Consider the following 12,245-nt stretch of genomic DNA (forward strand, 5'->3'; position numbering starts at 1 on the left):
CCATGGAATAACAGCTTCAACTTTTCGATTAACAAATTCTCAGGGCAGTTGGGGGCCTAAAGCTGTTTTGCTCTTTTTGCGCTTTTCTTTCAAGATCAGACATTGCTCATCTCTCATTTCTCTGTCCTTGCAGTACTCCTGCATGATTTTTTCCATCAGATGGATTGCTTTCATGACTACCATTTGTTGAAGATGATGAGGCTTAGATAATTCAATTCTCAAGTTCTCAACAATTAAGAGTCTTAAAGTAGTCCAAATGAAGTTCACAACTATGAAAGGTATCAGTATGTGTACATTGTTCTACACTTCTGCTGCTTTTGATTTCATATAAATGGCCTTTCACCTAGTCTTGTTTCATCAATAACTGTCATTATCATGCTATCACCAGTTTCATGGTTTCTTTTAGTGACATTAGGCATCACAAGTAGTTGGATTTGTATTACTTGTCAATACCGAAATGAATTGAAACGGGAATCACAAATTTGGCCCGCTGTTAGACAGGACTTCCGTATTGCGTTGGCAGTTGTTCATGTGTTTACCTACTCATTGCATTCTTTTAGATTGTACTACTGCATAGTATCTTATTTCTGTTAGACATATTTAATTTACTCCTTTCAATATCACCTATATGTATATACTGAGAGATAAATGTGAATTGAGTTGCACTTACTGATATGCACTATTGAGCTGCTTTTATCTGTTTTTGGAGCTACTTGTTAATGAATTATGGTGCATGTGGAAAACATGGAAGTGTATGCATGGACAGTGGTGAATGAGTATCAATGGACCCTAAATAATAGGGGTTGATTCTCCATCTTTCTAGTTGGGCAGCCACAAATTTATGAACTGGGCATGTGAGACTGCACATGCTTAATTATTGGACTAATAAATCAATTCAATCATACATTTATTGGCTCTACTTTCTTGCATTGGGGAAACCAGTCAATGTTAATTCCTTCAATTAGTTTATTACCATAAATGTATGAGATAAGCTATAGGTTTCCCATTGCACATGAATTAGTGTTTCATTAATGCAGAATTGACACATTGCTACAGACTCCTAACTGAAATAAGATGAAACTCATTGCTAACAAACTACTACTAATTAGACTCCTTAATATAATTAATTAAAAACTAAAATACAGGTGGAACGTCCTCTATCACACATTCACGTGATTTTTATACATGTGCTCATTTATATATGATGTGTAATGTCTGTAATGACTCGGACAATGCACGAGAAATGAAATAGAAAAAATCTTAAAAGCAGTTTGCCTTATATGTTGAGTTTGAGGAGTGAAAGACACTGAATTAAAGAAGAAAAAAGTGCAGTGGCATCTTCTTTACAGAGTACAGACCATTTATTTAGCCCTTGTTTCCTTTACAAAGAGGTCATAGCTATGGCCTATGGGTTTACATGAATACACAAAAACAAAATAAAATAAAATAAAATACTGCAATATAGTTTAATGTGTATACCAAGACCTGCGAGTTTGGAAAAATATTTGGATTTTAACTTTTAAGTACATATCGAATTTGTAATATTTAAATCCAGTTTTTGTCTTGCATGAAGAATTTTTGCGATATCGTCTTAAACAATAGACTTTATTTGTCTTAGAATGTGATGGATTATAATATTATACTATGTACATGATAATCATTAATTAATATACAAGATTATTGAGAAAATGTGAACTCCTACATTTGGCTTTTCAGCTAGTGCTATGGCATGTAGTATTGTTCTTTTTTAGTACTTAGGTGCATTTTTTGCACCTTAGGAATATAGAATCTAACGTATCTTTATTTGAGTGTCACATTGTATTTTTTTTAACTGTAAAAAATGTGAGCAAATGAAGATTGACATGAGTAAAATGGGACTTTGGGAGTTGAGTGCTACATAATAGTGCACAACCATATATAAAGGGAAAATGATGATGTGTCGCTAGCTTGATCTAATTTCTAGCTCCACTATAAGTCAAATTTATTGCAAGAAAAAGAGTAATAATGAAATCAAATGGAGATTTAGACGAGGCAGAAATGGCCCACGACGAAGACTCGAAGCATCTGATAAAAGGTAAGAATTAATGAGGTAATAAGGTGTAGCGTAGATTGTGGATCAAATATTTGGAGAGGAAGAAAGCAAAAAAAAATAAAGTGAGAATTGAAAATATTGGGATTTGAATGCTATATTTAACTACACAGCAGCTAGTTAGGTCTTGCTGCATTTATTGTTGATACGAATATAAGCAACAATCCCTATTTATTTTCGTTTCTTTTTGTATGCTTGGATTTGCAGCAATCCAATCTACCTTCCTATGTCGGTGGACTATCTACGTTTTTGTTCAGGGGTCTTTATTATTTTTCACATTTAACTAACACACATTAATTATAATTCACTTCTTCTTAGAATTAAAACTATTTATTTTGTAGGTAAAAGGCTAGATTTCGATGTAAATAAATAAAAATAGAAAAAGTCTCCACTTGGTCCAATTAAACAAAAAAGGGGTCAATTATGTTATTGTGTGTAATTGGTCATTTTCTTTAAATATAATAATATATGTCAAATTTTCATTAATGCTTGGATCAAAACAATCTAATTTGAGGAGAGTCATTGACTAAGACACACTTGCCGACTATATCTATCATTTTCTACCACCTTGCATACACGTTCTATCCATTCTCAACAAATGTATATATATGCTTCCAAAATAATGTACTTGCTTTTTAAAAAAAAATACACATTTTCCCCAATGTTTACTTTCATTAAAAATCTTTTCATTCTATATAATAGGATCTGATGTACACTAATATTGCATGGCATAGATAAGCATATTGCAATTTATTAATCTCTTTGGTGACTCAAATCTGAAACCACTGAATAAAAAAGAAGGGTTTTATTACTAATTTAGTTACGTTTGTTGTTAAGATAGAAGGCTATAGGTAGAAAAAGGTTTGAGAAAAGAGAGATGTGGATACCTCATTCATCTCATCATCTTTGAATTCAAGATGAGGCTCCCTACTGCTTACGCTTTCTCTCGCTAGATTTACGCATTCACAGCCACTTAATTATCCGACTCATCATCTTTCAACGTCCAATTTTACTAACTTTTTTAAATATCTTTGTTTCATAGGAGCGTTGATGATGTTAAAGTGGTAATTAAGGTATCAATATAGAATCTTACATTGGATTTGTCTATATATTTACTATTTTCCATTTATTCTCTTCATTGAGTAGAAATGAATTCACCTTGTATAGTTACTGAAAAATTAGAGAAGAAAATGAAGAGGCAAATCTTATAATATTGGGCTAAATTTTTTAATACTAACACGGTAATCTAACACAAATACACATAAAATTAGTGATTTACTTATTGATTTTGCATTCTTATTAGTAGGCTGACTCGTTAGAAATGAGAATATATTGAGTTGGGATCAGGTAACCCATTAGTAAATGTAATATTATTCTTTTTATTGTTTTCATTAAAAAATTTACTTCCCTTTATATTGTTCTTTTCAAATTATGTAAATCAAGTTTTTTTTCATGTAATACAATATTTCAATTGTGCAAATCAGGTTTTTATCAAGTAATTTGATCATGCAATATCAGATTATAATTGTGTAAATCAGGTTTAAGTTATTACAGTGATGTTATCGTGTCGTGTCATCTCTTATCATTAACGAGTTCATTTCTTGTTCGAGTCAAGAATTTTCTCAACATCAGATTAGACTTTATTAGGTTGGATCATATCAAATTAACTGGATAACAAGTTAACCAACTCGATTTACCACTAACCATGATCGCTCCTCGTATATTTTAATATAAGACCATTTAGTTGACTCAAATACTCCCTCTGTCCCTAAAATTTTGTCACATTTCATTTTCTGCGTTCGTTTTAAAAAATACTAATAAATAACCAGATAAGACTCTCATTTATGTTATTCTCTCTCTTACTTTTTCATCTCTCCACTTTAGTTATTTATTATCATTTTTCTAAAACGAGTGCAGAAAATGAAATGTGACAAAATTTCAGAGACGAGGGAGTATATTGGTAGAGGCGAGAGTGAGAGACAATTTCCTTATGTAGAGCGGAAGGGGGCCTGATCTTATTACTTGGCATATGAAAAATCTCATTTCACGAAAGCAATGCTACCAAGGGCTACACTATCCACATTCTTGATACCAATCCTCTTCATCTTCCTCTTCCTCTTCATCTTCATCTTCATCACACCACCAACAAATGCCGCTGCCGCTGTCGCTGACGCCCCTCGCTTCCGGGAAGCCCCCAAATTCTACAACTTGGGGAGCTGCCCCAGCCTCTCCCTCTCCCCCTCCGACCCCAATGCGATCCACATGGCGATGACCCTGGACGCCGCGTACCTCCGGGGCTCCATCGCGGCCATCCTCTCCGTCCTCCAACACTCCTCCTGCCCCGAAAACATCGCCTTCCACTTCGTGTCCTCCTCCTCCTCCTCCCCCGACCTCCGCGCCACCCTCTCCTCCACCTTCCCCTACCTCCACTTCCAAATCTACCCCTTCGACTCCTCCTCCGCCGCCGGCCTCATCTCCACCTCCATCCGCGCCGCCCTGGACTGCCCCCTCAACTACGCCCGCAACTACCTCGCCGACCTCCTCCCATCCTCCCTCACCAAAGTCGTCTACCTCGACTCCGACCTCGTCCTCGTCGACGACATCGCCAAGCTCGCCGCAACCCCTCTCCCAAACGACGCCGTCCTGGCCGCCCCGGAATACTGCAACGCCAACTTCACCTCCTACTTCACACCCACCTTCTGGTCCAACCCCTCCCTCTCCCTCACCTTCGCCAACCGCCGCCCCTGCTACTTCAACACCGGCGTCATGGTCATCGACCTCCGCCGCTGGAGACAAGGCGGCTACACCACCAAAATCGTCGAATGGATGGAGCTCCAGAAGCGGATCAGGATCTACGAGCTCGGCTCCCTCCCACCCTTCCTCCTCGTCTTCGCCGGAAACATCGCCCCCGTCGATCACCGCTGGAACCAGCACGGCCTCGGAGGGGACAACTTCCGAGGCCTGTGCCGCGACCTGCACCCCGGCCCAGTCAGCCTCCTGCACTGGAGCGGGAAGGGCAAGCCGTGGGCCCGCCTCGACGCCAACCGCCCTTGCCCTCTTGATGCCCTCTGGGCGCCTTACGATTTGCTACGCACTCCGTATATTCTTGAATCTTAAGGTGTATATAATTAATTAAACTCTTCATTTTATTTTTATAATTATGCTAATCCAATTTTCTTTTTTTTTTCTTTAGATTTTGAGGGATGCAAGAGAGATGTGAGATCTTGAGAGGTTGAGATCCTGCTCTGTTGTATCTGAATTGCGAGAATAGTATAGGGCGGTTAGGAGATGGATATGATGCAAAGATAAAGAGGTGAGTGAGAATTGTTTTGTTTGTACATCATACTTACTATAGTCTATTCACAATTTTTACAGTCTTACTAAACTCAAGTAGACTATAAATATTCCACTTCTTTATGCATGGGAAGACATATGTGTTTGTAGCTACAAATTTCTTATCACATCAAATCAAATGTAACACAAATGGGAAGATTTGATGGTGAAATTTCGCCTACAATCTACAAAAATAAAACATGACTTGGAATCTTTTATCCTATTATTTTTATCTGTTTTTTCTAGCTTTGAGTAATTTATTCTTCCATTTCATTCTCAGGTGTTTTGTTGTAATGTATAAAATGTTAATTGGGAATAATTATTTATATAACAATATAAAAGAATGGGACACTAAGGTATCAGCAAATTTAGCTAGAAAGAAAGCATTGCACTGTTAATGCATGTTGGATTCATAAATAGGATTAATTCCAACAAGATTTGTACGTACTTTACAATGAATGTCATAGAATTGAAATACATAGGGAGGGAACGGAAAACGTATTTGATTGGGGTTTGAAGAATATATTGACTACTATAGTAGAAAGGTAAAATAATGGAATTAAATAAGGCATTTGTGCTTCAACTTTAAAGTTTAAAGCATGAGGGTTGTTTAGTGTTTGATTATGTGCCGCAATTCTCTTTAAAAAGTTTTGACCAAATTGGATTACCTTTTTACCTGTCAATCATCATAAACCCCTTCTTTCATGGTTTCATATTTGGTGTAAATTAATTGTCGGTAGCATGGTGAGGAGCGAATAAATTTAGGGTAAAAAGGAAAAAAGGACAAAGAAGAATATTTGTTGTCTGTTATTCACTTTTTCAAAAATTTCTGATAGGTTGTAGTATTAGATTTAAACAAGTTAATTTAACCAGTATTAATTCTAAAAGATAGTAATATTTGTGAACTGTAATAGTAGTATACATACTCAATATTCATTTTATTTTTTAAGTAAATAATAAAACTCCATCTATATATGAGTCATTGTAATAAGTGAAGCATTAATTAAGTATGATATATATACTCCTTCTATCCCACTACAGGTGTCGTCTTTATTTTTGGGACTATCTAATTATTTAAAGTGTACATTTTTTTTTTTTTTGGCAGAATAAAATACAACACAACTAATCTCTTTTACTTTATTTTTGCTCATAATGAATTCTCCCTTCACTCTTCTACTTCATTTTGTTTCCTACTTTATTATTTAAACAATATTTTTAAAATATTGTGTTTAAAGTAATGTCACGCTTATGGCGAGACAAAAGAAGTATTATTTGAGATGAAAATCAGTGTAATAGTCAAAGTATGAAAAAGGGGTCGAAATCGAAGCCATATGCTTTAATTACGTACAATGCAAAGTATTATCAAAATTAATAGGCAAGTGGCCGTAAAGGAGTTCCCATCATTGATGAGTGACGGTGAGATTGATTGAATGGCATGTGCGATTTTGTTGTGTTATAGTAAATCGAAAGGGAAATTATTGAATAAGATACTATTCGAATTATATTTTTCCTTTAAAAAATGATGTTTAAGTGAATGTGGGCTCAAACCACACATGGCTCACAACACCAATTCCATTTTCACACGCAACCCCCATACCCTATGGCTTAAATTCCTCGCATCGCTAAGTTCAATTAATTTCACGTTAAAACCGTTTTTAATCTTGATATTTCATTTTTTTATAAATTTAATAAATTTTGTGGGCCCAAAAAGTCATAAAAATCAACTTTAAAATTTTAATAAATCTTCAACAATTAACTTATTTTCTCGATTTTCAACGTTTCAACTTTCATGTTTCAAACAAAAATTGAAAAATTATATTTATCGTCCAAATACTTGCTAGTTGGACTCGTCAATCCAGACGTGGAACTCATGCACCTCCCCATTAAAAGAAAATGTATAGTATGAGAATAAGTTAAACCGACGTAGTTATAACTTAATAAGTACATACATTTCAAAATCGATTCGAATATCTATGAAGAGCTTCAATACATAATTTTGTATATGTGTAATTATATTATGTCAACAGACGGTGCAATGTACGCAATTAAAGATAAAAATAAATAATGGGTAGATGAAAACTAAACTACAACACTATTTTCCATGACATTGATGAGTTGAATTTTGTTAAATTTCGAACATAACCCCAAAAACTTCTCTCAGTGGTGACATGGGAAATAATCATAGACGGTGGTCAAACAATAAGGAGATATACACATGACATGAGGCATTCATTTCTTCATTTTTATTTCTCCATGTTCCATCTTGTTTATGTATAGTAAATACTAATTAGTCACGTATATTTGACGTAAATATTTAATACTAAGATTTACATTGTAACAGAGAACCGTGTGTATAGGGATGTCAATTTAGCCCGCAACCCATGGGCTGGCCCGAATAGCCCGCCAAATTTATAGGGTTAGGGCTGAAAATTTCCAACCCGATAAAATTACAGCCCGATTAACCCGCGCCCGATTAACCCGCAACCCGATAGGGCCAGACCCGAAAACCCGATAGGGCCAGACCCGAAAACCCGATGGGCTGGCCCGGAAACCCGATAAAAGCTCAATTGTTCTATTTGTTTGACTCTAATTCGACACTTTATTGATTATTTTATAATATAGATTACTGAAAAAATAATTTTCCATTTTAAATTTTAAATATATAAATTGTATATTAAGTTTTTATTAATACAATAATAGATAAATGAATTAGAAACTTCAAATTCACTACAAAATATGTTTAAATTTCTAAACATGCTTTCAAATTTCTTGATGTATACGTTTTATTTTGCATAAATCTCAAATATTAGTATTTGATCATGTTTATGTTTGAGTTTAAACATATATCTCAAATTTATCATAATTAAATATTTTACATTTTATAAATATAACTAATTTTCACTATTATTATTGGATTGATCGCATGTTAATTTTATCGGTAGCAACCCGATGGGCTAGCCCGAAACCCGAGCTTTTAGGGTTAGGGTTGAACTTTTATAACCCGAAAAAATCACAACCCGATTAGCCCGCACCCGATTGACCCGCAACCCGAATAGGGTTGGCCCGAAACCCGGTGGACTGGCCCGATTGACATCCCTACGTGTGTATAAGACGATGTATAAACAAAACAAAAATCAAATCAGTGGATCCAAATATATTTAATAAGGAGTGCTAATTTTCATCATTTTTGTAAGGATCAATTTGTAAAAAAGAAAGTGATGGTATTATTATAGTAATAAATTTGTAAAATACAAAGTGATATCATAGTCCCAATGTAGTAATGTGGGCCTCGGAGTTAAGAGTAAGATGGGTTGGGCCTAATTACAGATTACACAACAAATGTTGCTTGATTTTTTCTTTTTATTTTCATTTTATGCTGGTCAGTTAAGCACACATTTGAAATAGATGGATATGTCTGCATCCAAATTTATGATGCATTCTTCTTAATTAAATCTAATTAAATAATTTCATTTTCAATTCCGATCTATTAATCTCCATTTAGGGTAATCAAAATTAGAACAAAAAAAAACTATCTAAAATAAATTGTTTCAAAAAATATACCCAACCATCATAGATTTCAGTCAGTAAGTAACAAGTTTTAAAGGTATAAAAGCCACAGTTAAATTTCATTAGGGCAAGTTAGCCATAATTACAAATAGTTTATCATTTCATGCTAGATTACAAGTACACTAAAAAATATATACTCTGTTTAGTTTAATTTCCTATATACATACTCCAACCATTTGATTATAAAGGCTCTATAACTAATAGAAACAACTGAAGATATTGGATTAAACAGTTTTCATATGTTTATGATGATTTGTAAAACATTTCTTCTTGAATAAAACTAATATGATTGATTTTTCTGTGAATTTATCAACAAAATGTGTATTTCTACTATAGCCATTCGGCCCATTCCTATAAGCTATAAATCCAGTGTATTGTTATTATAGATCCCGTTTATAGTTGAAGTTAGGGCAACAATGGGGCCATATTAGAACTATATGGTGTATAATGAAAATCAAAGTTGGGGAAGAGAAATTGACAAAAAAATTTGGACCACTTCTCGATTTATGCGTGTCATCCTTGCACAGGGGCCATGCTAATCTTCTCTGTATCGTTCCAATTTTATCGGATGTCCCCGAAGGGACAACATCATGACACAGCGTTTTCCTATACATACTACATTGAAAACTTTGCATTCTTCGATGTGGGATGAAGACTCAAAAATAGAAACTCACACGGTTAAATTTGGGTTTTGTTTGTGAGTGAACTGAAACTGAAAGCTTTACATTTGTTCGATGTGGGATGAAAACTTAATATTAGAAACTCAAACAACTAAATCTGGGTCTTGTTTGTGACTGAACTGAAACTGCTACATAGTGCATAAGTTCGATCTTCACGAAGAAATAAATCTAACAAAGTTTATTCCTCGTACCGACTCAAATCAACTGCAAGTAGTATAAGAATCGAACAAAACGGAATCTTGTCAAAACTTTTAATTGTTATAACGACAAATGCATTGCCTCATTTTGTGGCTTCAGTATAGTCTTCTCCGTTGCAGCGCCTTTCCCTCCTATAATATCTGTAGTAAACATACTGAAATATTATCTGTTGAAACAAGTTAAGGTTCCTCTGATTCAGTTCACTAATGACATTCTATGAACACATGATCTTAATAAAAACTCATAATATTTCAGTGAAATAGGATACGAATAAGTCGAGCAGTACACAGACAGCGGCATCCAGCAGCCAGGGCAAGTTAGCTCTAATTTTGTCCCAGGCAGTTGATCTCACAAGAATGCTGCATCAAATATTAGAGGGCTCTATTAGCTTTCGTTAATCTTTGATTTTTGAGAGATTAATGTATAGTATACCTGGCTACATAAGCAGCATTAGCCGCAAGTGCAAAGATAAACATGAGAGGATTCAATCCCTGCACACACAATTTGCAAGATCATGAAGTTACTGTAATAATCATCCACAATCTTCACTATAACGGATATGGTGATAATCAGTTTAAGAGTGAATTACCTCAACGCTTCCTCGTTTAATCTGTGATCGTATTCAGTGCAAAGCAAACACATTAGATGAGGATTTTGATCTGAAAAATGATGTGCAACATTAGGATTTGTTACTTACATTCAACCATATTTGAGGAAGCCTTCCACCCATGTAAATGGCAGCCATCATCCATCCTAACCACTGACCAAAAACGCTCTCTGATCCGTCTTCCTGTCACGAAAATAAGGCTTAACTATAAGCTGAATCATTACATATAAGTTAAATGTTTTTATTAACTTAATTTGGTTCATATCTAACTTGATTCAATCCCAGTTGCAACATCTTCCTCCCACTCAATCCAAGATACACTTGCACCAAAGCGTTCGTTTCTCGTGGCATACTGATGGATGTAGCAAAAAATGCTCCAAATCCCGCCTGAGAAAAGGACGAGGCATCTTAACAAATTAAGACTGTTCAAACATATGACAAACATACTTTGTATGGGACTCACAGATCTCGGAATTGGCTTAGGTTTGGTGATACCATTCCTTGAAGGAATGGGACGAGCTTCGCTGTCTGGTGAGGAGTTGTTGGCGATTCCGACAGCAGAAGGACCACTCTTGATGGGCCAAAGATACGAACGCATACGTATAGGCGGAGTTGTGCTCGCAGCCATTGATCTTGCAGACCTGCACAACATACATTCCATATCACCAAACAAATTCATCAACTCTCAAATAAACAAGTGACAATTCGATTAGGCCTCACGCGTAGTAATAGGCTTCACCACGAGTTGGTATTGGAATGGGGGAATCAGTTTGTGGTGTTGGCCTTAGAGGCTTCTTCAGCTCTTCATCAACCTATATATGCATTCATTTCAAACTCTTAACTCAATTTCACATCATTTATTGATGAACTAATGCAGAAAATATCAAAATTAAACCTGTGTGTGTGATTCTTTGGGTGGTTTTACATTTGGCCACCTGAGGTAATAATCGTAGTAGAAGCTCTGTATAACTAAAACCACGGTGCTCACTGTGTAGAGCTGATGAATAAAAATAAAAAATAAAAATAATTAGGTTTGTGACGGCGTTAATTAACGGAGTTGGGGACTTACCGCCGCGGTGTAGAACTGGGTTGGTAACTGCAGGAAATGAGAAATGCAGAGATTAAAAGAATGCAGAAACAATAAATTGAGTTGAAGAATGATTAGGTTAGGACTCACCGTAGCAGGCTCGAGAAGGCAGCCCATTAGATTGAATATGTCGCTGCAAATTCAACAAAAAATGGTTACAAAAAATGTGTGAAATGGTAATGGTGAGGTTAGGGGGAGAGAGTGAGACCCGAGGACCCAAGTGAGGAGGAAGAAGATGGAGATGCCATGGCCGGATTTGGTTCTGAAATTGGTGATGATTTGGGGGATTTCAGCGACTCCCCAGCAGAGGAGGCTAATGATTCCGAAGCCGAATGAAATCTGGTCGCTGGTATTGCAGAGGCAGTCTTTGAAGTATTTCTCCACCCAACCGATGCATGCCTTCTCCTCCTCCACGCAATACGACACCGTATTCTGCGCTGCAACTCTCATCTCTCTCTCTCTCTCTCTCTCTTAAAACTGCAACTGCTTTGGATTGAACTTGCTACGAAAATCAAAACAAAGACTGCAGTCGTAATTAATAAATGAAGCTAGAATCATACCTTGGGATTTTAATACTAATATATTCCAATTTACGTAATAAATATTTACTTCTGGTAAATAATCGAGACGAAGGTGGAATCTTCGTTGAGATTCGCTCATGTTATAAAATTTACTGAATCAGCA

General features: G+C 35.7%; 2 protein-coding genes and 1 non-coding gene across 4 annotated transcripts; 1 reads left to right on the top strand and 2 right to left on the bottom strand.

Annotated features, from left to right (window-relative positions):
* The first annotated feature begins 4,088 nt into the window (after positions 1 to 4,088).
* LOC121772240 (probable galacturonosyltransferase-like 1) lies at positions 4,089 to 5,648 on the top strand. The gene is made up of 2 exons (XM_042169259.1): positions 4,089 to 5,207; positions 5,283 to 5,648. The coding sequence occupies exon 1, from the start codon at positions 4,145 to 4,147 to the stop codon at positions 5,204 to 5,206; it is 1,062 nt and encodes a 353-aa protein (XP_042025193.1). The 5' UTR covers positions 4,089 to 4,144; the 3' UTR covers position 5,207; positions 5,283 to 5,648.
* A 3,822-nt stretch (positions 5,649 to 9,470) lies between these two features.
* LOC121773077 lies at positions 9,471 to 9,573 on the bottom strand. Its single transcript, XR_006044653.1, has one exon. It is a non-coding gene; the product is annotated as a U6 spliceosomal RNA (small nuclear RNA).
* A 79-nt stretch (positions 9,574 to 9,652) lies between these two features.
* On the bottom strand, positions 9,653 to 12,245 carry LOC121772239 (probable vacuolar amino acid transporter YPQ1). 2 transcript variants are annotated; one of them, XM_042169257.1, is made up of 13 exons: positions 12,122 to 12,245; positions 11,770 to 12,044; positions 11,652 to 11,694; positions 11,544 to 11,570; positions 11,370 to 11,471; positions 11,195 to 11,286; positions 10,938 to 11,115; positions 10,745 to 10,861; positions 10,565 to 10,657; positions 10,457 to 10,477; positions 10,300 to 10,358; positions 10,136 to 10,226; positions 9,653 to 10,033 (listed from the first exon to the last, which is right to left on the bottom strand). In XM_042169257.1, exons 2-13 carry the CDS (start codon positions 12,009 to 12,011, stop codon positions 9,950 to 9,952), a joined length of 1,149 nt encoding a protein of 382 aa, XP_042025191.1. In that variant the 5' UTR covers positions 12,012 to 12,044; positions 12,122 to 12,245; the 3' UTR covers positions 9,653 to 9,949. The 2 variants fall into 2 exon arrangements, with proteins under 2 accessions (XP_042025191.1, XP_042025190.1); XM_042169256.1 differs by having other exon boundaries at positions 11,770 to 12,084; positions 12,171 to 12,242.

This window comes from Salvia splendens, chromosome 16, assembly GCF_004379255.2.
Source record: "Salvia splendens isolate huo1 chromosome 16, SspV2, whole genome shotgun sequence".
NCBI classification, from domain to species: domain Eukaryota; kingdom Viridiplantae; phylum Streptophyta; class Magnoliopsida; order Lamiales; family Lamiaceae; genus Salvia; species Salvia splendens.